This window comes from Ambystoma mexicanum, chromosome 11 (genome assembly GCF_040938575.1).
Source record: "Ambystoma mexicanum isolate Mex_15411 chromosome 11, UKY_AmexF1_1, whole genome shotgun sequence".
NCBI lineage: Eukaryota > Metazoa > Chordata > Amphibia > Caudata > Ambystomatidae > Ambystoma > Ambystoma mexicanum.
In genome coordinates, this window is record NC_090934.1 from 393,329,978 (window position 1) to 393,356,250 (window position 26,273).

Here is a 26,273-nt window from a genome sequence, read left to right on the forward strand (position 1 = left end):
AGAATATACTTAGGAAAGTGTTAATAACAACACTTCAGGTAAAGAAAGAGTGCAGTTAAATCGTGATTGGCAAGGAGCGGCTAATTTAATTAAGCAAACACCGTGTAACCCTTTCAACTGGGGTATGGTGCAAGCATATGTATTATGCAGTCCATTACTGCTGCCCCCTAGAGCTCCCCCAGTGTACCGTCTGCTTTGTCAATGGTCTGGTTGGATTGAATCCACGGCTGACAGGAGCTAATCCCAGCTGCTGCCACACACCCATCAGCAGAATCATCGAGTGCAGCTAAAATAATCCCTGCCTCCCTGGAGCATCACAAGTGGCGACCTTTCAAGTCTCTAAATGGCTCATCCGTGCTGGCCCTGAACTGAATAGCAGCTACCTTTAGAGATCCTTTAATGATCCTTCAGTCAAGTGTTAAGGCCCAGGGTGGTGGGCCTTGGAAGCTGGTAATGGCCTACCAGCCTCGGTTAACAGGCCGAAGCGAAGCGAGAACTCTTCACAAGGACAGCCACGCCATTACCAGACTTTACAGCCTGCCACCCCCGATCATTGCATGATAAACAATCTATCCAATTAAATGAGAAAAGAAGTAGTGCTTACCGGACGGGGAAGTGGTGGCAGTTGCCGGAGAAGATGATGGAGGAGGTCCCCAGGCTGCCTTAATGAGGGACGGAAGACATGCGTAGTGCGGCGGAGGTTGGGGAACAGCTGCAGGCGGAAGCCACCAAAACAGAGAATACATTTTAGCCATTTGAGGGGTTGTATGGTGTGGTACAATGTGAAATGGCAGAGCAGAAGCAGACTGTGTCACCAAGCTGCCGCCATTTTGTGAAAACGAATAAGGAAAAAGGGCCTGCAATAATCAATGAATAGCACTCTGGTGACCAGACAACTCCATGTTTGGAGAGGGGTGGAATAAGGAAATACCATTAGGAAGCTGGGTATACACTAAAAGCAGATTAGCTGCCAAATACATGTATTAAAGTTAAGGCACCAAGCAAAAAACAAACATTTGGTATTCCCGGATGGTCCAGTATCAGAAACAAGGGCACTTCACTATGATTGTCAGGCAGCAATAGTTCAAAAGTGAAATACGGTGGGATATATATATGCTCACATTCTCACATTCCTGAATGGCTGCAGCCAATTCTGAGAGTGCTGATGTCCAACAATGGCCCTTCAATGGCAATGCAATAGTCATTTAATGGCCGTTCAATAGCCTTTCAATGGTCCTCCATCAAAGACCTTAACTGGTCCTTTGATGACCCGTCTAAACTGTCTCTGACTGTTCACCCAGAAGATGAGGTGGGCACATGGACCCTTCTTCCTCCTCTACCTTCCCATATGAAGGCTCCTTACCTATCCCTAGGATTCACCTTTCCGCCTCCTCTCCTTCCTTGCCCTATCCGATCGCCTACTGTCTCCCTCACCTGACTCTCCCCTCTTCCATCCAATGGGCTCCCCGTTTCCTCATCTCTTTCTACAGGCCCCTATCCTCATCCATGTTCACTAACCACACCATTATATCTACCCGTAATCCCACTCACCCCACACATTTCCACTCCCATCAACACCACCTCTTCCCTTTCCCCACCAATTTAATCATCTCTCTGTCCTCCCTTTTCGCCATCATCTTCTATTCCGTACCCCACAGCCTACTTCTCCTTCCCGAACCCCTCCAGTTCCCGCAGCTATACTGTACCCATTGCAGACTTCTGTCCCATCCTACAAGACCTTACTATTCCCTACCACTAGTGTATGCACTGTATAAATACTGCCTGGCACCACCACCCCTTCCATCACCCTCCTAACTCCCCCACTGACACCCCACTTCTCTACCTGCACATCCACCCTACCTATTAACCAAACCCTGCACTCTCCTATCTCCTATGGCCTAACCATACTGGCACCATCCACCCTTCTACCTCTCACCTCGGTCTCTGACACCTCAGTGCCACACACACACTCAACCCGCAAGCAATTTGACTCCCACGCTGACATCTCTGATCCGATTAATGCCTCAGCCCTTTCCTCCTCCTCTTCCTCCGGATCTATGTGTTTCGACGGAAGTTTAACCGGTCCAATCACAGATACTCGAACTCCCTATCAGCAAATCTCTTTCCTTTCCCCCCAACTGCCAAAGACTTTATTCAAATGCCCTTCTCCTTAACTCCCGCTGTACTTGCTAATTGGGGTTTCAACCCCATGCCGCTCCTCCTCCTCCCACCTCCCTCCCGCATCTATGTTTGATGGGGTGCTCTTCCTCCATCTGCATGCCCTGATACAAAGCCTGCATTATGCTCCCTGCCCGCACTCCTACACTCCACCCCTTCATGCCCTATGACCGTACACTCTCCCTCCAAACCTTCAACCCCATTCTCCGCCATGCACCGCGCACTACTCCCTGGCTCTGTGCAGCAAACACTGGATAAAGAAAGAAGACTACACTTTTGTTTATATAGCGCTCACAGTGTGGGCCAGGCAGTGGCCCAGGACTTTGGCTGCCCATATTCAGTGAAGATTGATTTGATCAGTCCATCCTTGTCGAATATGGGAAAAAGCCTCCACACACTTTCACCTCCATCTCTCCCATCCACCAATCCCACCTCAGGACCAACTATCAGGCCCCTCACCACCATACCGCTCAGTCCTCAGCCATCCACCAGCTATCCACATTATCACTTGCCCAAATTCACCCATCCTCTATCACAAAATCTCTTTTCACCCCTCAATAAAACACCTCAGAAGGCTTTAACCTACTGCCACCCCATAACCACACCCTACGTGTTCACCTATTCTCAGACGACTCTACTGCTTTATCCTATTCCCTATCTCTCCTGTCGCTCATGACTCATACTGCCCACCCCACCACACCTATCCCCCACCCTACCACCCAACACCACCAACTAGCCTGCCAACCTATCAATTCAAGCCCCATATCCTCACCTGCTTTTCACTCTTAGTCCTCTGAAACATACTAACTGATCAACCACAACTATCCCCATCCTCCCACCCAACACCACCATTCACCCATCTACCACCCAAATACCACCCTCAACCATGATCACCCTACCTAACCCTAAGCCATCAGTATTTCCAGCTTACTCCTTTTAACCCGGCATCTCAAGCTTGTATGTTTCATCAAAGAATCACCAGGACAAACTAGACCAGCACCACTGGAAAATCAAGCACATACTTCACACAAGGTTCCGGCCTCACCTGCATCCAGGCAGCGACACCGGCCCGCTCATCAGTGACACACAGCAGAAACGTATCCATATGCCACCCTCACTGCTCACTCTCATGTGCCACAATCTGAGGCAACCAGCACTTCCAAACTATTCAATAGCGCTGCACTGGTCCATCTACTCCATGCAGGCCATGCCATGCAGAATACATGGAATGGATTATTGATACCCTGGCTCACTCCATCACCACCCACCCTCTCCACAGGTGCTATGCCTGTTATGTGATGTTAGGCTAGCTGTGCTGCTGCTGCTGTGTCATGCATTGGAGTATGGTAAGTGAGATGTGCTGTGGATCCCTGTGACACACTACATCACCATATGCTTGGTAACTATCACAGTTCGACTCCTGTCCTGACACACCATGCCATGCTAGACAGCAATATGCATTGCTGTGTTGTGTGGACAGATTCTTTGCCTAGGACTGATAGGATGTGTTATACAAAATATTCAATGGTATTCTGGGACTAACAGCTAAGTAGTAACCTCAGCCCATGACCAACACCCAAGCATTGCTACACTTCCAACATTCAAGTGGCATATTGTCTTCACGCAGCATGCATGACACATACCAAATGCGCCTTCACCAAATGGCTCTCCCAACATCTCCCAGCGGCTCCCAACACCTCACCAGGCCACCCACCCCAATCCACTCACAAGCTCTTGGCTACCACTTGTTGAGCATCTCATTGAATGTATAACTCACTTCTTGTGTAGTTTAACAGCCATAAGCAATCATTGAAATGACACCTGGACAATGTAATGCAGCACTGGTGTAGACAACATGCTAATGTACCACGAAGCAGGGAAACAATGCATGTGTTTAAAATTATAATTCACAAACCTCTCCCTAATTCGACTGCTCCACTTGCTCTTAAAACATGTCTGCTTTTGAAATTGAGTTTTCAGCAAGATTCACAGGCTATGCTTGACCGAGCAGCTAGCCTCCCTCCAAACTTGCCCTTGAAACAGGCTGGCCAGACCTAAAAAGGACAGCACGCCCAACGGAACATGTGTAATCTGAATGAGGCGGATAGGTGCCAAAATGCCACTGACGTGGCATGACCCTGTTACAACATTCCCCCTGATGAGGCAAACATTCCTCTCCTCGCTCGGGAGAAACATCACTGTTTACAATGGCTGTGCTGTTTTTAGCAAGACACAGTAACGGAACACAATGAGACGAAGCTATTGGGGCCAATATGGTCATTTTTGGCATCCCAATGGTGGAGTCTGTGGTCTTTCTGTGTGACCTTGAGCAGTGGAGTAACTTTACTGAAAATGTTAGGGTGGACATGACATCTAAATGAAAGGGGCCTCTATCAAATGAGTGAGTCAAAACGGTGTGCTACAAAAGTTGGAAGGACAAACACCCTTGTCCCCCCTAAAATTACACCCATGATCTGGTGCCACTTCTAGGTTTTTCCTGACCCCCAGCTCTTCATCTTGCACCTCCAATGGCTCCGGTACAGCCACTTGCGTGTGGTGGTAATGTGTGGTTACCACTCCTGGGAGGGAGTGGTGCATGTTCACTGGTATAACCATGTTATGACTTGTGGGTCTGTGTAGTGCTCCACCCTGTGCACGGCTACTGTTATATAATCTCATGATTTCTCTGGCCCCTCTGTGTTCCTTCTTCCTTTCTTTAATCAATGCAATGTATTGTATTCCGTACTGGGCATCGTTTTGAGTGTGGCGGTAATTATCGCCAAACTCGCTTCCTGTTACCACCACTTGGTCCCGTGGGTTTACTGCGCCATTACAAGTCAGTTGCTGTTTTGAGTCTGTGGCCAGATACTTGGCAGGAGCTGAATGTCTGCGCTTTGGGGTTTAGGCCTCTTTGAGATGCTCTGTTTACAATTTAGCCCGAGTGATGTACAATAGTCCAGTTTGTGTTGGACATCTGCTTACATTCACATTGGAATTTTGGTGAAATGACGTCTGCTTACATTCACAGTAATTTGGTAATATGGGCCTATTCAAAATGATTAATGCAACATATTGGCCCTCATTACAACTCAAGCGTTTAGGGTTTAACGGCGCCTTTGGCGCCGTTAACCCTTAACGCCTGATTACAAGTGCCCCTTTGCGGGTTGGTGTTTAACGCCTGCTTTTAGCAACTTCCGCTACCCCTGGAATTTTGGTGAAATGACGTCCCTGGACCTTGTCGGCAAAACTTTAAGTTTAAATGGCAAAAGATCTGTATCACGTGGGTGCAAGGTGAAGGGGGCAGCGATAGGTTCATATTTACTCTCTGGCTGCAAGACTGTGGAGTGGTACCACCAGATCGCTCTCCAAGGCACTGAGTGTAACTTTTGGAGGGTGGTGGAGTAAGCGGAAGAGGAAGCGAAGTGTTCTGCAGAAGGCCCATAGGGTGTCCAGCAGATTTCCATCAGCAGCTAAAGGTGCAGAGTCTCATTGTTTTCAGAGGAGCAGTCATGGGGGCCTGGCACAGTCTCAGCGGTGTGATTATTGTCCATTTCCCAGAAGTGGAGTGCACCCCACTTCTGAACGCATCCAGCCACGAGAAGAGGCGAGTCTCCCAGGTTGACATAGATTAGTTCAGAGATGAGATGAGGTATGTGTGGCTGCATTTTCTTTCATTGTGACATTGCAATGCTAAGAGGAAACACATTGAGGCTTCCCAGTCTGACTCCATGAATGCCAACTTCTGTAAATCAGGTAGATCCAAGGTATCAGGTGACCAAATGAGAAAGATTGCGGGAATGTGGCAATGCATTGTTCCTGTCAGAGGCGTAGGCGTAGGCAGGGTAGGGCTTGAGTGGGCAAGGCCCACCCAAATTCTGTAAATGCCCACTCAGCAGTGCTGTGTGGGCATTTAAAGATGCCAATGTCAATGAGGTGGGCCCAACTACAAAAGCTTCAGGCCCCACTAGTTAGGAAATCCTGGCTACGCCTCTGGTTCCTGTTAGAGGCTGGCCTTTCCAGGGCTTCATTTAACACCAGTGTGGGAGTTTTAGAGGCCATGGAGGAGGAGGGCCTGAGAAGAGGGGAATCCATGGTGAGGCATTTCTCCTACCTCAGTGGTATCTGGCTAGAAGGAGCCATTGGTTTCTGCCTAATTGCCTCGAATCGATGATGTTTCCCTGCAGGTCGAGTTCTTCGAAACCCGGTTGCCCAGGCCCAGTTCCGGTGCAGCAGGGAAACATCTTTCCGATTGTAGCGCCCCTTCCCTATACTTCCCTATGGCAGAGCAACCACCTGCAACCTCTGTTACCTTCCCCCAGGCCCAGTCGTGTAATGGGCGGGGACACCTACGTCACCGACCTCCTGTTCCCCTGATCCACCCCGATTCCTGACAACATACACACACAAAGGCACCCCACGCACACACATACCCCTACCCATGCCGAAACCCCTTCTGTACCTCACAGTCTGCCGCCTCATCCTCATTGCGCAGTGCGCAGTAAACTCATGCGCAGTTCCCCAGCATGAAAGTGGCCTGTCAGGGAATTTCTTTTGAATAAATCGGCTAATTCCATTGCCTCCGTAGTTGTTGTTCTGTTAATGCTGATTGTGGCTTTTAATCTTGGAGACAGTGTACGTTTCCTGGTTGTTCCTCTGAATTGTTGAAGTGGTTGTGGTCGGGTTTCCAGTATCAGTGTGTGCAGTGGGAGTCGAAACCTACACCCCTGCTCAGGCTTCTGTTTGTATGGAAAGAATCTTGAGGTACTTGAGTTCCCAGATTCTTCGAATTCACCTGTTTACAAAGCGCCTTTTCGCCCAATGACAGCCGTGGTGGCGGCGCGATTATGGGCGGGTGACCACAACGCCTCCACTTTTCATGATCATCCACTTCCTGCAAAACTCTGAACTCATTTGAATCGTGGGGTGAGGGTTTTCATTTGCGCCATAATGTGAAGAAACATTTTGTAGATTCTTTGTAAATGAAAACACTGCTGCTCACTGTCACCTGTGCCAGTGTGTGCATAGTCTCGGCCATTACAAAACGTTCATGCGCAGCACTGTTCTGGGCATCAAGGAAACCCAAGTGCCACTGGTGTCACAGCCTTCCTGGTGTCCTCGAGCAGCATGTCGGAATGGCCGCAGCCTAGAACATCATCTGCCAAACGCCTCTGACCATAAACATTCCTTTAGGTAGGCTCGCAAACCAGCTTCCATGATTCCGTTGTGGTCGCTCATTATCCTCGCTCAGTCGAGGCAGACGCTGAACATTGGCTAAGGAAACTGCACCCTCATGAGCAGAGGAAAGCACAGGGGCAACGTGCAGGTCTTGGAAGCAAGACCACGTAGAGCAACAGAGGTTTGAACACCGGATACGCTTAGAAACCGAACAGGAAATAAGGCTAAACGGCCGTAAAAGTGGCCTCCAGTGATGAAGTTCAAACCTAGCACTCACAAAGAGGATGAGACCATGTCAACATCTGTGGAACAAGACATCAGCCATTACCGATAGAAACTGCAAAAAATCATACAAGGTGATGCTGGAGTAAGGGCTAAAAAAACGCCTCCCATGTTACCCGCATGAACCAGGCAACAAACCACGCCAAGGAACCATTCCTCCACCGATAACAGAACTAAAGGGCAACAACACACCCGATATCATCTCACATCAACCTTCTTGGTTTCTTCAGTTTTTGATTGTAAGAAATGCAACCATTGATCCAGAATAAGGCACAGATCCCCCATTTACATCTATCTCTTGACCCAAGCTCCAGGTATCCCTGACATCCTCCTCTGCACCAAGTCCTTGCAGTAGGGGAACGATCAAAACATCCAAACTGCCAGTGGAACCACAGATTATTGTATTCATTTTACCATATTTTCTGTTGTATCGTGCCAACATAGATAACAGTTCGCTTCAGGGCACAATGGAGAAGGTAGGAAACGGGGAAAGAAATAACAAGAGACAGATACACACATAGGCCTTACCTAGCTGTAGACACCCACTTTTCAAATAGCATGGGACTGTATGACAAATGATGGAGTTATCTGCGATGGGTCAGACCAAACGTTCTGGGTGGGTCGGCTGGAAAGAGGCCAGCAGGTTGCATGAACTGAATATTTGTTTTAGATGTTCAGCTTTCAATGCCTTCTTGAATCTTCACTGGCGTTGTATTTGCTGGATATCTTACGATAAAGAGTTTCAAAGTTAAGGATCTTGAGTGGTTAATAGTTTTCACTCTGCAGTCCGCATTTGTTTGGAGTCTCTGAGAGAACGCTGATCTTGGTTGTCTTCCAAGATGGTAATTAGGAAGAGGGGCAACTAGATATTTGGGACCCATCTTCCAGTAGCATCTGGGGGCTATGCAGGGGCACTGAAGCCGAAGACTCTTTGCGCTAGGAAGCCATCATAGCACTTTTAGTGCACAATATTAATTCCAATAATGATTAATGACAATTTGGAGCTGTGATTTTGGTAGGCCCTTGTTGAGGATATTACAGTACTCCAGCTGAAACTGAGCCTTCTGTTGAAGGTCAGAAACTGACTGATTTCTTTTCTGTAGATGTTATCTGAAGTAGGCACCTTTTGTCAGGGTATTAATTTGTTTCATGAGTGATATCTGGGGATCCATTATTAAGCCACGGTTCAACACTTTGTCTGAAAGGGTGGGTGGGTTTCCACAGAGGACGAGTTTGAGGAGGTGTGACCATGAGTCTAGGAGACCCAATATTGATTATTTCTGTCTTTGCTGTTATTGAAACAAAATGTGTTGGCAGAAATCCAGCTATGTTCACAACATCAAGCCTAGGACATCCGTTCTAGGAAACCGTGTGGTCACAGAAAATGCTTGATGAGCTAAATGTGATTTTGACCAGCTATTGATATAATAGATTAATTATTCAAAGTCTGTCAATTGGGATCCAATGGTCAACCGTGCCATAGGCTGCAGTGAGTTCCAATAGTATAAGTAAAGCACAATGGTTTTTATCCATGTGGATAACCAGAGATTCTTCTGTATCCAGTACTTTGGTCTCTGTGCTTCTGCTGGGCCAGAAGCAGGCCTGTCTGACATCAAACAGGTTGCCAGACTCACTGTATGGTTGCAAGTCTTGCTCACTAGTTGGTGAGAAAAGGAGTCCTGGAGATGAACGTAATGGATTATATGACCGAAGCCATTGGGTCGATTAGTGCTTGTTTTAGGGAGAATGCGATCACCCTAGTTTAGAGGCAGGAGCTAGACGCGTAGTGGTTGGGTGCACTAGTGTCATGGTTTGCTTCTTGGTGGCTGAAGCTGGGCATGCTTGGTAGAGGCTCGCTCGAGCGTTCATGCGCCTTGGTAATTTGGTGTTTTATTCTTCCAAGATAATAGGAAAAGGAAGAGGATCTGTGCAATGTAAGCAGCATGTCTGTTTTGAAGGTGGCGTGAGTGGAGTTTATTTTATCCTAGAAGATAGTAGCAAGGTCTCTAGTCACTTTCCCATGAAATCGGGTTCACTTGTATTAGTTCATAAATGGAAAGTGCCTGGTCTAATCTGGAAAGTTTGTTGGTTTGTTTAGGACTACCAGCACCTAATTAGCTAAATAATGCCACCTCTTGGTATTAGATTTGTGGCAATGCCTTTCACGTTTTTTCTAGTTCTTTTGAGGGCCACCAGCTGTAGATTCAACCATCTGTTAACAGGTTTTTGAGGGGCCTTTGTATTTTTGGATGACAGGGGTGCTGGTCTATTCTTGTTCAGTGTTATGTCTATGGGTGACAGGGGTGCTGGTCTATTCTTGTCCAGTGTTGTGCCTATGGGTGACAGGGGTGCTGGTCTATTCTTGTTCAGTGTTGTGCCTATAGGTGACAGGGGTGCTGGTCTATTCTTGTTCAGTGTTGTGCCTATGGGTGACAGGGGTGCTGGTCTATTCTTGTTCAGTGTTGTGCCTATGGGTGACAGGGGTGCTGGTCTATTCGTGTTCAGTGTTGTGCCTATGGGTGACAGGGGTGCTGGTCTATTCTTGTTCAGTGTTGTGCCTATAGGTAACAGGGGTGCTGGTCTATTCTTGTTCAGTGTTGTACATATGGATGACAGGGGTGCTGCTCTATTCTTGTTCAGTGTTGTACATTTGGGTGACAGGGCTGCTGGTCTATTCTTGTTCAGTGTTGTGCCTATGGGTGACAGGGGTGCTGGGTGACAGGGATGCTGATCTATTCATGTTCAGTGTTGTGCCTTTGGGTGACAGGGGTGCTGGTCTATTCTTTTTCAGTGTTGTGCCTATGGGTGTCAGGGATGCTGGTCTAGTCTTGTTCAGTGTTGTGCCTCTGGGTGACAGTGATGCTGGTCTATTCTTGTTCAGTGTTGTGCCTTTGGGTGACAGGGGTGCTGGTCTATTCTTGTTCAGTGTTGTGTCTATGGGTGACTGGGATGCTGGTCTTTTCTTGTTCAGTGTTGTGCCTATGGGTACCTGGGGTGCTGGTCTATTCTTGTTCAGTGTTGTGCCTTTGAGTGACAGGGTGCTGAGTGACAGGGGTGCTGGTCTATTCTTGTTCAGTGTTGTGCCTATGGGTGACAGGGGTGCTGGTCTATTCTTGTTCAGTGTTGTACCTTTGGGTGACAGGGGTGCTGGTCTATTCATGTTCAGATTTGTGCCTATGGGTGACAGGGGTGCTGGTCTATTCTTGTTCAGTGTTGTGTCTATGGGTGACAGGGATGGTTGTCTATTCTTGTTCAGTGTTGTGCCTATGGGTGACAGGGGTGCTGGTCTATTCTTGTTCAGTGTTGTGCCTATGGGTGATAGGGGTGCTGGTATATTCTTGTTCAGTGTTGTGCCTATGGGTGACAGGGATGCTGGTCTATTCTTGTTCACTGTTGTGCCTATGGGTAACAGGGGTGCTGGTCTATTCGTGTTCAGTGCTATGCCTATGGATGACAGGGATGCTGGTCTATACTGGTTCAGTGTTGTGCCTATGGGCGACAGGGGTGCTGGTCTGTTCATGTTCGGTGTTGTGCCTATGGGTGACAGGGGTGCTGGTCTATTTGTGTTCAGTGTTGTGCCCATGGGCGACAGGGGTGCTGGTCTATTCTTGTTCAGTGTTGTACATTTGGGTGACAGGGCTGCTGGTCTATTCTTGTTCAGTGTTGTGCCTATGGGTGACAGGGGTGCTGGGTGACAGGGATGCTGATCTATTCATGTTCAGTGTTGTGCCTTTGGGTGACAGGGGTGCTGGTCTATTCTTGTTTAGTGTTGTGCCTATGGGTGTCAGGGATGCTGGTCTAGTCTTGTTCACTGTTGTGCCTTTGGGTGACAGGGATGCTGGTCTATTCTTGTTCAGTGTTGTGCCTTTGGGTGATAGGGGTGCTGGTCTATTCTTGTTCAGTGTTGTGTCTATGAGTGACTGGGGTGCTGGTCTATTCTTGTTCAGTGTTGTGCCTATGGGTACCTGGGGTGCTGCTCTATTCTTGTTCAGTGTTTTGCCTTTGAGTGACAGGGTGCTGGGTGACAGGGGTGCTGGTCTATTCTTGTTCAGTGTTGTGCCTATGGGTGACAGGGGTGCTGGTCTGTTCTTGTTCAGTGTTGTACCTTTGGGTGACAGGGGTGCTGGTCTATTCATGTTCAGCTTTGTGCCTATGGGTGACAGGGGTGCTGGTCTATTCTTGTTCAGTGTTGTGTCTATGGGTGACAGGGATGGTTGTCTATTCTTGTTCAGTGTTGTGCCTATGGGTGACAGGGGTGCTGGTCTATTCTTGTTCAGTGTTGTGCCTATGGGTGACAGGGGTGCTGGTCTATTCTTGTTCAGTGTTGTGCCTATGGGTGACAGGGATGCTGGTCTATTCTTGTTCACTGTTGTGCCTATGGGTAACAGGGGTGCTGGTCTATTCGTGTTCAGTGCTGTGCCTATGGATGACAGGGTTGCTGGTCTATTCTTGTTCAGTGTTGTGCCTACGGGCGACAGGGGTGCTGGTCTGTTCTTGTTCGGTGTTGTGCCTATGGGTGACAGGGATGCTGGTCTATTTGTATTCAGTGTTGTGCCCATGGGCGACAGGGGTGCTGGTCTATTCTTGTTCAGTGTTGTGCCTATGGGTAACAGGGGTGCTGGTCTATTCGTGTTCAGTGTTGTGCCTTTGGGTGACATGGTTGCTGGTCTATTCTTGTTCAGTTTTGTGCCTATGGGTGATAGGGGTGCTGGTCTATTCCTGTTCAGTGTTGTGCCTATGGGTGACAGGGATGCTGGTCTATTCTTGTTCAGTGTTGTGCCTATGGGTGACAGGGGTGCTGGTCTATTCGTGTTCAGTGTTGTGCCTATGGGTGACAGGGATGCTAGTCTATTCTTGTTCAGGGATGCTGGTCTATTCTTGTTCCGTTCTGTGCCTATGGGTGTCAGGGATGCTGGTCTATTCTTGTTCAGGGATGCTGGTCTATTCTTGTTCAGTGTTGTGCCTATGGATGACAGGGGTGTTGGTCTATTCTTGTTCAGTGTTGGGCCTATGGGTGACAGGGATGCTGCTCTATTCTTGTCAGTGTTGTGCCTTTGGCTGACAGGGGTGCTGTTCTGTTCGTGTTCAGCATTGTGCCTTTGGGTGACAGGGGTGCTGTTCTATTCTTGTTCAGTGTTGTGCCTTTGGGTGACAGGGATGCTGGTCTAATCTTGTTCAGTGTTTTGCCTATGGGTGACATGGGTGCTGGTCTATTCTTGTTCAGTGTTGTGCCTATGGGCGACAGGGGTGCTGGTCTATTCTTGTTCAGTGTTGTGCCTATGGGTGACAGGGGTGCTAGTCTTTTCTTGTTCAGTGTTGTGCCTATGGGCGACAGGGGTGCTAGTCTATTCTTGTTCAGTGTTGTGCCTATGGGTGACAGCGGTGCTGATCTATTCCTGTTCAGTGTTGTGCCTATGGGCGACAGGGGTGCTGGGCTATTCATGTTCAGTGTTGGGCCTATGGATGACAGGGGTGCTGGTCTATTCTTGTTCAGTGTTGTGCCTATGGGTGACAGGGGTGCTGGTCTATTCCTGTTCAGTGTTGTGCCTATGGGTGACAGGGGTGCTGGTCTATTCTTGTTCACTGTTGTGCCTATGGGTGACAGGGATGCTGGTCTATTCCTGTTCAGTGTTTTGCCTATGGGTGACAGGGCTGCTGGTCTATTCTTGTTCAGTGCTGTGCCTATGGGTAACGGGTGCTGGTCTATTCTTGTTCACTGTTGTGCCTATGGGTGACAGGGGTGCTGGTCTATTCTTGTTCAGTGTTGTGCCTATGGGTGACAGGGATGCTGGTCTATTCTTGTCCAGTGTTGTGCCTATGGCTTAATGAATCTGATAAAAGCCATTACCGTTGCTGTTTTTTAGTGGTGTCCGGGGGACAGTTTTGTGAGAAGATGACTTGATGAATGATCAAGGGGATGGCTGAGCTACATGCCACCCGGATATGTGTGTACGGTGTGACCAGATATACTTAATGCAGGTTGGTTTTGAAGTTTGAAGTTTAATTTATTTGTAAAGCGCAAACCAGGCCCAGGGGCAACAGGGCGCGTACTCTTGAGGACAGGTTACATAAATAATTGGTACTTAATAAGTTACAAAAATATACACAGTATACAGGGCAAATACCATTGGCAGATTATAATACAAGTACAGTGAGCGTGTATATACACATAACCTGTATTATATGTGGAAGGCGGGCTGAGTAAAGATCCTCATAAATTGTGAGAGAACAGCCAGGACTTGGCGTTCTTCTTGAAGGTTAGGAACGATGATTCGGTTCTGATGGGAGTAGGGAGAGTGTTCCAGAGTTTGGAAGCTAGTACAGGGAAGCTCACACCACCCGCTTTCTGTAGTTTAAATCTGGGCAGGGTGAGGCTGTGAGTTGGGGCTGATCTAGTGGGTCGGGAGGAGGTGTGGAGGGTAAGGCGAGAGGACAGGTAGGGTGGGGCGTTGTTGTTCAGGCATTTGTGGGTCAAGGCTAAGGTTTTCAAGGCAATTCTTTGTTTTACCGAAAGCCATCGTAGGTCAGATCTGACAGTGGAGATGTGAGAGCATCTTGGGATGTTTAAGGCTGCCCTTATGGCATTGTTTTGTACAGTTTGCAGTTTATTGAGGTTGGACTGACTGGTCCCTAGGTAGAGAGCACTGCAGTAGTCAATTTTGGCCATGACAAGTGTTCTGGCTAGGGTGATACAGTTAGGAGAGTTTAGAAAGGGTCTGCAGGCGGTGATAAGTTTGCAAGTATAGGCTGAAGCCGAGCTTACTGCATTTATTTGTCTGTTCAAGGAAAGCGTGGAATCCAGGTAGACGCCTAAGGTTTTAGTGTCTTTAGAGACCTTGATATCATTGCCGTCGATGGTGAAGGACTTGTAAGCTTGATCTAATTTGTTAAAACGATGGCTTGATCCTAGTAGTAGGAGCTCCGTCTTTTCGTCGTTAAGGCAAAGCTCGTGATGTGCCATCCAGGCCTGGATGACCAGGTAGACATCATTCAACGCTTTGGTGTTGGCAGTGTAGTCACCAGTGATAGGGATGAGTATCTGGGTGTCATCCACGTAGTTGGTGTAGGAGACACCCAGATAGTCAAGCACATCAAAGAAGGGCTTGGTGAATACGTTGTACAACGTAGGGGACACAGAGGAGCCTTGAGGAACGCCACAGAGAATGGGCGAGGGGTCGGCCAATGCTGTAGGTGAGAAGACCTTCATGGATCTATTACTCAGGAATGAGTGGATCCAGGCATTGGCAGAATCAGAGAAGTGGGCCGCAGATTTGAGATGTTGGCATAGTATTTGGTGGTTGACCAAATCGAATGCCACGGAGAGGTCGAGGAGAAGGAGTAGTGCTAACTTCCTGTTGTGCTTTAGTGTCTCCATCTGAGTTCTTAGATCAATCAGGGCTGATTCAGTGCCATGTTTAGGGCGGAATCCTGATTGTCCTAGCCCTAGAAGATTGTTGCATTCAAGATAGTCTTGAATCTGCAGATAGGCTGCACGATCCAAGATCTTAAGCAGGAAGGGGACTGTAGCGATGGGTCTGAAATTAGTTGGGATGTTAGGATCAAGGGACGTTTTTTTGAGAAGTGGGATAACCCACGAATCCTTTAAGTTATCCGGGACAATACCCGTCTTGAAGGATGCATTTATGAATGCTGTGATGAAAGGGGCTAGGTCGTGAGATGCTTCCTTGATGATAGGTGCCGGGCAAGGGTTCCCTTGGCAGTTGGATGGTTTGAGATTGTTTATGATTCCTTCTACTTCAGGAGAGGAGGACATCCAAACAGTTGCCACTTTTGGGAGTCACTTATTTAAGGTGTTGTTCAAATCTCAGGGTTGACATGTTGTTGTGGAGACCTGGTGTGCTTTTTCTTGCATCTGCTTTTGAGCCAGATGTTTAGATCTGACCATGCCTTGTATCAGTCAGCAAAGACTGCATCGATGCTTTGGCACCAGACATTTTGGAGAAGGACAAATCCCAAGAGAGATGAAGCATGCCGTCAAAATCCCCCTACTGAAAATCACAGCAGAGGACCCTTTGAAATGTAGCTGTCCTCCGATGATGCCCGCCTCCCTCCCTGAGAACCATCATAGAAAGAGAAATCACACTAAAACTCCAATCCCATGTGTAAAGCAACCACTTCCTCCACGATCGCCAATCGGCATCGAGACCGCTGAGTGGGACTCAAAATATCTACATTTTGCTGTAGCTTTTGGCGGCACATGACACGGTGGATCACGTGATTCTGCCCAGCCTGCTCCAGAAATGGCTCAGGGTATCAGTCTTATCCCTAAAATGAATCTGATCCTTCGTCTTTGGTCGGAGTCAAAAGGTCAGATTGTGTACTGCATCTCAGTGGCATGTCCAGGCTCTTTTGACTAGGGTGGCCAAAGTGGGTGGCATGAAGTGGTATGAAGTACGAGCCCATACACACATAATGATCATAGTTTAGGATAATGGGGTGGCCGATCGGTTCTATGTCGTTTTCCTGTTTTCTGAAGGTCACATTTCAAAAAGACCAAATTCTTTCAGTCCACTACGTGCAACCCTCAGAAAATGGTAAAGGGACATCACTACTCTTTTTGTTTTATTCAGGGGATTTCACCCCCCAATCTCCCCTTTGCTCCTTACCGCCCCCACCAGCCTCCGCATACACATGTTTTGTCACTCATGTGCAAACAAACACGCACACTAAACACACACTTACCTCTGACTCCTGCAGCTGGTCCTCTCAGTCCCGCCGTGCCTGTCATCCTCTGCATGCACTCATGTACGGCACAGGGGCTGACAGTTCAATTTTAAAATACTGCTCTGTGCGGTCACGGAACGGTCTTTATTAAGCGGTCTTTTCTCCTTTTGGAAAAAAGAAAAAGGTCATTTGACCGAATACCAACCAATCAGATTCCAGGGGTAGCACGTTCCATCCCAGGGCATTCCCTGGACAGGCCACAGCTTCGCTTCATTGACCAAATCCCTGAAGGTGCTCTTTTTTGACATACACTTGCACTCTCTGGTGGCACTCTTCCAAATATATGCAGGTGGCACTTATGTTGAGCCGCGTGTAGCTAACTCTTATCACCAGATGAGGATTTAAACCAGATAAAAACACTGTAACCATTGGTTGAAGGTGAATTCTGTTTTTCTAAATGGCTACAAAACAGAGATCCTGTCGGCAGGAAATGCAAAGACGATTACGCTATAATTCCCATGACCAAGTGAACTGGGAACTCTGCCCCTACTGGTGCAGAAAGTCAGAACCCTGAGTGTTTGGCTTGACTCTGAACTTGTTTCTTTTTCTCATCAGATCTCAGCTGTTGTGATAGGCAGCAACTTTCAACTGATGATGATGGTGAGAAGGTTTCTCCCTCTACTCCAAGCAAACCAGTGTATAGAACTTACCCTGGCCCCGGTCCTCTCCTGTCTGGACTACTCAGTGTGTGTGGGAACCGAGAAGCCATGCCTTCTAAAACTTGAATGCATACAAAATGAAGTGGCTAGACTATGCTTGAATCTCAGAAATTCAAACAACATCACTCAGCCTTGAAAGAATTACAAAAGCTCCCTTCTTTGAAGCAAAACATTAAATTCAAAGTTCCCTGCCCAACTTCTAATGCCTTCACCAAGAGTGGTCCAGACTGCGTGTCAAATAGATTGCATGCTATACTCTAATCCTCAGTGTCATTTCGAGCCAGGGCTCAAGTCGAGGATACACGCGGGGGGACGGAGTCCACCCACTTTTTTCAGAGGGTGGACTCAGTCCCCCTTAACTAAAATGAGAAACATTGAAGGTCCTCTGTCAATGTATGCATTAAAGCCGACCACAGGGATCAAGCCACAGGCGTCAGTTTTCTAGGCTAGACACTTCACCACTGCACTATATGACCTGATGAAAAATAACAAACAACTAAAGGTGAAGTATCTAATTTCGGTACTGCAAGTCCCAGGGAAAACATTTGTATTGGTTCTTGGAGTTTAAAACATGCACACCTTTTAACATTTTCAAAAACACTATTAGAAGAAAATATCCTCTCTTGATTTTGTGTGTGTGTTGAGTTTATGAAAGGCAAATGCCATTCGTCCTGTGCAATTTGGGTGGTTATGCAAAGCCAATTTAATGAAATGCGCATATGTCATCTTGATATGCTAATTTCTGGCGACGTCACATTCCAGCAGTCCACCCACTTTAATTTTGAGGACTTGACCCCTGTTTCGAGCAACGCGAAACTGACTGCTCAACACTGATTCACTCTCAAGAAGATGGAGGTAAAACAGTCAGGGTTTAGGGTCCTCTCCCTGGTAATGCCCTGGACCCAAATCCCAGAAGTTTGTCCAGCCTTCGAGGACACCTTGTTTCTACCTAATCGACCACATGCAGATCCTCCCCGCCCAATGCAAAATGGGACCTTCCTCTGCATATAACAGACTGAGAATCCCAACCTTGTCCTGGGAGTCGAATAATACAGGATTCACCTTGTCTTGTCTGAAACCTTTGGCTCCCCAGATGTTTGGGACTACAACTCCCATCAGTCCTAACCAGCACTGTCAACGTGAACTTTCATGGGAGCCGTTGTCCAAAACATCAGGAGAGCTACAGGTTGCAAATCCCTGCTTTAATGAGACAAATGACCAGGAAGCTCATCAATTGATCCCTGTGCTGCTGGCACACTAAAAACAATTAAATAAATAAATATAATACACTGTTGCCCACACTACACAGCAGGAGAGCTTCACCACAGCACCAGGACCCAGCAGGGACATCTTCCCCCAAGTATAATCACCACTACTGAGATCTGTGGGGGCAATCAGAAAGTGACATGTTGAAATGCTTCACGGTCCACTCAGCCTTTCATCCTTTGCATACTGATACAGTATGTTTCAGTGAGGTGGGGTAATTATGACACTTGTAATTCACAGTGAATGCATCGAAACTACAAAAATGTGGCAGTGAACCTGATATAAATACATCATTATTATTATTATTCTTATTATTCTTATTATTATTTATTATTTTTATTATTCTTGTTACTATTATCCAATTTGTCCCTATGGAACATGAGCCGAAGGCATTAGGTCACATGTGAAACTTTCAAAGTTCAATGGGGGGCTTAGCTGAATAGAATATGAAGAACATGTTACTAACATTGTGTAGAAACTACAGCATGCACAGGAAAATGGTGGTGATTGTGATAGAGGAATCAACTTAAATATTTAGAGCGCCTGGAGACCATACTAATAGCATTGGGAGGCGGTACAAATCCCAGTGGTACATAGCACAATATAATGAAAACTAAGTCTGGCCAAGCCACATTAATTGAAAAAAACAAAAGACAGGCATATTCCACTCCAGGTCTGTTCGATGACAGATCACTGCTTACCCGAGACATTGAATGGCATTGCTGGTTGGGTTTTTACTGGTGGCTTCTCATCTTTGGGAGTGGAGGGGCTTTCTTTACGAATGGTCCCCCCGTCCCCCAGAGCCTGCTTCTTACTGGTTGCTGTGGCTGTAGATCTCGTGCACACCATCTTCAAGACTTGTTTACAAAACATGTGCCAAGCTCAGCTGCGCTTGTCTTGAATCAATGAACTAGTGCAATTCCAACATTGGGTGTCTCAGCCTGATTTATTGAACAAATTCTTAGTTACTGAAGTTTGCCAATAAAGTTTGGCCAAATGTGCAAACACGTGGTTCGACCTAATCAGTCTTTTCCAAGGAAACAAATGTGTTTTCCTTTGTAGCAACCAATCATGTCAAAGGCAATCACAGAAATAGATAATTCCAACAAGCTAACCATTACCAATGGTCAAATTATAACAAGAAATGCACAGATGTAAGGATGGGATGGTGCAGAATGGGATGGGTTTGTGCACAATGGGATGGGGCGGTGCAGAATGGGATGCGTTTGTGCACAATGGGATGGGTCGGTGCAGAATGGGATGGGGCGTTGCAGAATGGGTTTGGGGTGGTGCAGAATGGGATGGGGTGGTGCAGAATGGGATGGGTCGGTGCAGAATGGGATGGGGCGTTGCAGAATGGGTTTGGGGCGGTGCAGAATGGGATGGGGTGGTGCAGAATGGGATGGGGTGGTGCAGAATGGGATGGGGCGATGCAGAATGGGTTTGGGGCGGTGCAGAATGGGATGGGGTGGTGCAGAATGGGATGGGGCGGTGCAGAATGGGATGGGGTGGAGCAGAATGGGATGGGGTGGTGCAGAATCGGATGGGGTGGTGCAGAATGGGATGGGGCGGTGAAGAATGGGATTAGGGCGTGGCAGAATGGGATGGGGTGGAGCAGAATGGGATGGGGCAGTGCAGAATGGGATGGGGCGGTGCAGAATGGGATGGGGCAGTGCAGAATGGGATGGTGTGGTACAGAATGGGATGGGGTGGTGCAGGATGGGATGGTGTGGTGCAGAATGGGATTGGGGCGGTGCAGAATGGGATGGGGCAGTGCAGAATGGGATGGGGTGGTGCAGAATGGGATGGGGCGGTGCAGAATGGGATTGGGGCGGTGCAGAATGGGATGGGGCGTTGCAGAATGGGAAAGGGATGTTTTTGATAGCCTGGATCCATGTGGATTCATTAAGGTGAACCATAGATCCGTTTTGTAGACAGGTTGATATGTTATAAAAGTGTTTGGCATCAGATGTATGGTCTTTGTGAAGCGATTTCGAGGAGAGCTATGTAGTAACAACAGCGTGTTTGGCTGCGTGCCGGGATCGAGTTCTGCTCGTGCTGCCGAGTTAAATCATGATGGCTTTTGATCCGCCATTGCCTTTCACATTTTCCCACGGGGCAAACATCGGAATAATAATCCAGGACTTCTACTAGGAGGCCAGATGTGACCCGCTTTAGAAGTAAAGGGTCAATCCAGTTAGGGAGCAAAAGGGTAGAATGGACTGCTCTGGACCTCTAGATGGCCTGTTATGTGCTAATGTAGTTCTTCTTCATCTCTCTCTCCGTCTCTCTCTCTCTCTCTCTCTCTCTCTCTCTCTCTGTCTCACTCTCTAGAGAGAGAGCGGGGGGAGATCTGGCCATATCTGTCTTAATTTATGCCTCTGCCTCTCTGTCTCTCTCTCTCTCTCTCTCTCTCTCGACCTGTCTATATCTGACTTACTTTATGCCCTGTCTCTCTCTCTCTCTCTCTCTCTCGTGACCTGTCTATATCTGACTTACGTTATGCCTCTGCCTCTCTCTCTCTGTCTCTCTCGTGACCTGTCTATATCTGACTTACTTTATGCCCTGTCTCTCTGTCTCTCTCTCTCTCGTGACCTGTCTATATCTGACTTAAGTTATGCCTCTGCCTCTCTCTCTCTCTCTCTCTCTCGTGACCTGTCTATATCTGACTTACTTTATGCCCTGTCTCTCTGTCTCTCTCTCTCTCTCGTGACCTGTCTATATCTGACTTACTTTATGCCCTGTCTCTCTGTCTCTCTCTCTCTCTCTCTCGTGACCTGTCTATATCTGACTTACGTTATGCCTCTGCCTCTCTGTCTCTCTCTCTCTCTCTCTCGTGACCTGTCTATATCTGACTTACGTTATGCCTCTGCCTCTCTCTCTCTCTCTCTCTCTCTCTCGTGACCTGTCTATATCTGACTTACGTTATGCCTCTGCCTCTCTCTCTCTCTCTCTCTCTCTCTCTCTCGTGACCTGTCTATATCTGACTTACTTTATGCCCTGTCTCTCTGTCTCCCCTCTCTGTGAGTGAGTGAAGTGTTGTCAGGTGCGCGTTTACTAGAGTCACCCCAGCTGTTGCAGACAGCATCAAGACCAGAGGAAAACATGAAGATATATTATAGTGTGGAAGAGTGTGCTGTGGTTTTCAGGTTAAAAGCAGAAGAGCAGCATCAGTGACAGGGGCATTCCCTGCAATGGGGACCAGCCTGGTATTTTGAGACATGCATTGTCATCATGTGTGTCCTGCAGCAATGTCACCATCCCGCTGACAGTACATTCTCAGTGAAATGGAGGTGAGGGAGGCCAGACCTTGGAAGGGACCCAATGGCCAGGCCGCAGGGTTTTACAATTGTCTTTGTTTTCTATACTTTGTTAGCTATTAGTGTTTGTGCATACTGTATTAAATGTGAAGGATGACCGATACTACTGACCACTCTAGCGTTTTAGACCAAGAAAGGAGTCATTAGCGCAGGATAATGGCACTCTTCCAAGTAATTCCCTGACCTGAAGTCGACAATCATATTTGGGAAAGGGTCATTATCTCAAGCGATAATGACCCCTCCCAAGGTCTATAAGGCTATTACCACATACTTCTAGTAGCTTTCAGTGTTCTGGAGTTGTGGTGATTAAGTAAAACGTGTTAGTTCAATATAGCCTTATAGAGTGTGAAAGGCGTCATTACAGTGGGATAATGGCCCGTACCACGGCCCCTAAATTGGCAGAAGGGTAATTATCCCAAGTGATAATGACCCGTCCCAAGGTCTATAAAGCTATGAGCACATACTGGTAGTAGCAATACGTGTTTTAGAGTTTTGGAATAGGGGATAAAGTAATTAGGCAAACTGAGTTAGTAAATTAAATGTAGTTTTATGCTGTAGTATTTAAATAACAAGGTTGTATTAATAAATTATCCATTTTAATTGCAGACTTTGTTAAACTGGACAGAGTTTAACATGGGCATGCATTAGGTGTCATTTAAAACTAAACTGTTTCTCTACAAGAAAGTGCAAGCATGTTCTTATGTTTTAGCGTTCTCTTCAATGAATTAAATTGGGTGTTACAGCAGCCAAAAAGTTCCTTCTAGAGAGGAAGTGTCTTGATGAAAGAAGTCTTGCCTGTAAATCGCAATATTGTTTCCCTGTCTGCTTTTGAAATCAGAATGTTCAGAATGCCGTCAATACGAGTAGTTATTGACTTCACTCCAAACAATGTGATTGACTAGAGGAGGCCAATAACGATGACAATATGCTAGTACTAAATATTACCTTCATGCCCACAAAAGAAACATTGGTTTTAATCTGAGCGCAACCCTGTCTAAGAAGGACATTTTAAGGGACAGAATGATGTGTCTACTCAGCAAAAGAAATGTGAAAAAAGGAATTATTTAATTACTAACATTGTAAACTGGCTCTTTTAAAATGTTAATAATGTTAATTTGTAATGATCACTTCCATTAACTGTTGTACACATAATATGGATCTTACAACTGAGCGAAGCACATAATAAAATCCTAGAATAACTAAATAAATGATTTTCTGATAGCAGGTTACCATACCAAGATGGACAGCATGGAACACTCCTATTGTACTAACCCCTCTAAGAATGGGGAAAGGGACACCAGGCACCAAAGAGGGTACCTGGCTGCTCAGCATACAATCAAGGTGGAGTAACGTCCCGAGAGTGGTGCATGCCCAGTCCACCTGGTGCATGCCCAGTCCACCATGCAGACATCATGAATTTACTGTGAAAGCCCCTGCGGCTATGTGTGCATCTGTGCTCTATGCTCTTCCAATATGAGAGCCAGAGGTTATGGGCCGGGTATAAGTATGATACAAATATGCTTTATGGATATGTTCTGGGATAGCAGACTACTCTGCCCTTTGGTGAGTGCTTTACAGTGAATTCTATAAGTAGAAAAGCTTGGAAGGAGCTCTGAAGAGTGAGACTTTTCTCCCTCTGCCTCTGGTCACAGATTTGGGCAGGTCCCCTGATGGTGTCTCCAGCTCAGTCTTAGGTAGGGAGGACAAGTGGAAAAGTCTTCTCAATAATTCATGGCTCTTGTCTGCTTCCTCCCTCCAGCCGCCCTCTGAGGATATCATCCCATATGAGCCTGAGCTGTACCGGCAGACCCACGACTACTACCAGTACTTGAGCAGCGATGGAGACAGTCATAGTGGTGAGTCTTCACGGACAGAGGGCAATTTCCCTTTGGGAGGGAAAAGAGCGATAGACAGAGCTAAGTGGATGGGTAATGATAGGGGAAGAAAGAAGAAAAAAGAAAAGAAAGAGAGAAAGGGAAAAAGGGAGAGAAAGAAAGAAAGAAAGAAAGAAAGAAAGAAAGAAAGAAAGAAAGAAAGAAAGAAAGAAAGAAAGAAAGAAAGAAAGAAAGAAAGAAAGAAAGAAAGAAAGAAAGAAAGAAAGAAAGAAAGAAAGAAAAAATATGTGTTGTGAGGGGCAAAGAGGAGAATGGACAGGAAGAGGGACAGTTGAGTAGTCGGGGTAGGGAGAGAAGCAGAGTGAGGGCAAAGATGGGCTGAGAGTGGGAAGGTAATGGGAGGTGAAGAGGAGGGACAAGGTCAAGGATGGAGAGATGTATGCAGAGAAAGAGAAATGTGAGGGAAAGGGATAGACAGAAGTCGAATACATGGGAGACAGAGAAGACAAGGCTTTATTCGTGCTAGGCAGGTATCCCCTTGCTCCCCCACCCCACACATTGCTGTTTGGCGTAGATGACCGGCCCATTACTAGCTACCCTGGGTCCACTTGTAGGCAGAGGGTACAAGTTAATGAGAGGTAGGTGGGTGGAGGGGGAGGAGGAGAAAGGGTTGAACATACACTGTGTAGAAGAGGACCACCAGCTCAGAACTAGAGGTAGAAGTGGGCGGAAAGTACTAAAGGGTATGACAATCCTCTACTTTTCAGGAAAATCCGCTGTTACCTTTTGCTTCCAAAGGACCGTTCCTGGAGGGCAGGGAAGTGCACATTTGCTTTTTACTTCCCCCTTGCTCGGGATTTGAACCTGGGTCCATTCTCAGAACACTCTAGTCTCACATCTCGCTGAGCTACTTCGCAGCTGCCTTTTGTTTAAGTGTGTCATCTGCAATTAAGCACGCTTAATGTGAAAGTGTATGTGCGGGTAATGGGTGGTGGTGGGGGCATTTGAAAGGGCAGGGTGCACAAAGCTGCAATCTGTGGGGGACACTGACTGAAAGTAATGGTGGTCATTTAAGATGCATTTTATTCACTGTTTCTTTCAGTTTTGATAGTACAGTTGTCATACACAATGTTGGGGGTGGAATGGAGGAAAGTCAGTGCCGAGGCATGGGGTTTGTTTTGGGGGGAGTCAGGGTGGGCATGGGCTGTGTGGGGAGTGGGGTCGAGGTGGGGATGGGCAGAGGTGAACACAGTTCCACTACTTTTTCCTGTGCACTCCGACCCCTGCACAAAACAATTGCTTTATTGAAGCATCCTTGTGCCCCCTCAGATAACTACTGGGAGTGTCATGCCCCCCACATTCACAGCGAATTTGATGCCTTTCCTGACAACCACTTCACGGAGCTCCAGAGCGTGCAGCCGCCCCAGCTGCAGCAGTTGTACCGCCACATGGAGCTGGGCCAGATGAACCTGCTGGAGCCCCCGACCACCGCCACCCACCTCGGCCTCCACCAGCAGGTACGCGCACCCATCTCAGCAAGTGGCCTTCATGCAGCACATCTTAGTATCAGCCATCAGGTATGCATGCCCTCGCCGCACCGGTAACCGCTACACTGAGTAAGCAAGAGTAATGTTGGAGACCACCTAGGGTCTGTGTATTCAGGGGGTGGGCAGACATGGTGGGCCTGGGCATTCTTATCTGTGATCACATTTCAATTTGTATGAAACATTGGCCAACAGGAGGCATGTAGTTAATCGTTCTTTGTCACCTGCTCATTTACAAAATGGCTGCAAACCAGAGAGTTTGCAAGTTAGGGTACAGTATTGTGAGACCCTGTTCAAGCTGCCTTCTGTGTACACTGGTTCGTCATTGTATTCAATTGTGCAGCATTCACAGTACCAAGGTGAGGGCTTGTATACTTCCAAGTAGGGGCTTTGGGGGGGACTGGTGTTCAGTACTGTGGAACAAAGCATATTGGGCTCCAAATCTGGTGCATTTGCCATCCAGCCACTGGTATGGAACTAAGATGTGACCTCATGTTATTTTATTGTGCATTTGTATAACGCCTTATATACCACTGGAATGATCTCAAAGCGCTGTGGGTTGATTGCCCTTGGGGAACATAACCCAGGTCAGTGGAGTGAGTAGGGTAGTAAATAGTGCTTGGGTGCACTCAGTATGTGTGCAGCCAGTGCAGTTTGCGTGGTGTGTTGCTGCATTACAATGCTAGGCATGGTGCAGTGGTTGCGTGAGATCAGTAGAAGCAAGGACGTTGACCTCAGAGTCTACATTCTGGTGGTGGTGGAGCTTGGGTATGAGATTATGGGGGTAATTCATGGATTTATTGTTAAACAGGGATTTGCGGGCAGCATGGCGCACAAATCTCGTTTTCTTCGGCGCAAATAATCCATGAATTGCCCCCTATGTGTGCAGCTAGGCCGATTTTTTTCATGGGGTATAGCTACGTTCTAAACGACTGTTGAGGTGTTCATGGAGGTGTCTAGGAATGTGTGCAGCTAGGCCGAGATGATGGAGAGGTATAGCTACGTTCTATTGTTGGTTGGTGTAGAGGAGAGGGTGAGCATATCGGTATTTATGAGTGTCTGTTCGGATTGGTGGAGACCCCTATTCCCGATTCCCTTCCAGTGCCCGCTGAGCTGACCATATCTATTCTAGACGTTCAGAGCATTGGTTCTCCAAGATAAATTCTCTGTCTTCTCTGTCTAGTGCAGAGTTTGTTCTGATTACCAATCTTGAGGATGTCCTTCCCTGCTTGGCAGTGTCATTGGTATTGCCAATCTTTAATTGGTTAA

General features: G+C 47.2%; 1 protein-coding gene across 2 annotated transcripts in view; it reads left to right on the forward strand.

The window, feature by feature from the left end:
* SPI1 (Spi-1 proto-oncogene) overlaps positions 1–26,273 on the forward strand; it is a 124,675-nt gene that overhangs the window by 71,415 nt on the left and 26,987 nt on the right. The window contains exons 2-3 of one of the 2 annotated variants that reach the window (XM_069623112.1): positions 23,385–23,481; positions 24,790–25,037. In XM_069623112.1, coding sequence (XP_069479213.1) covers positions 23,385–23,481; positions 24,790–25,037 — 345 coding nt within the window. The remainder of the gene's footprint in view (positions 1–23,384; positions 23,482–24,789; positions 25,038–26,273) is intronic. The other variant, XM_069623113.1, reaches the window with a different exon arrangement.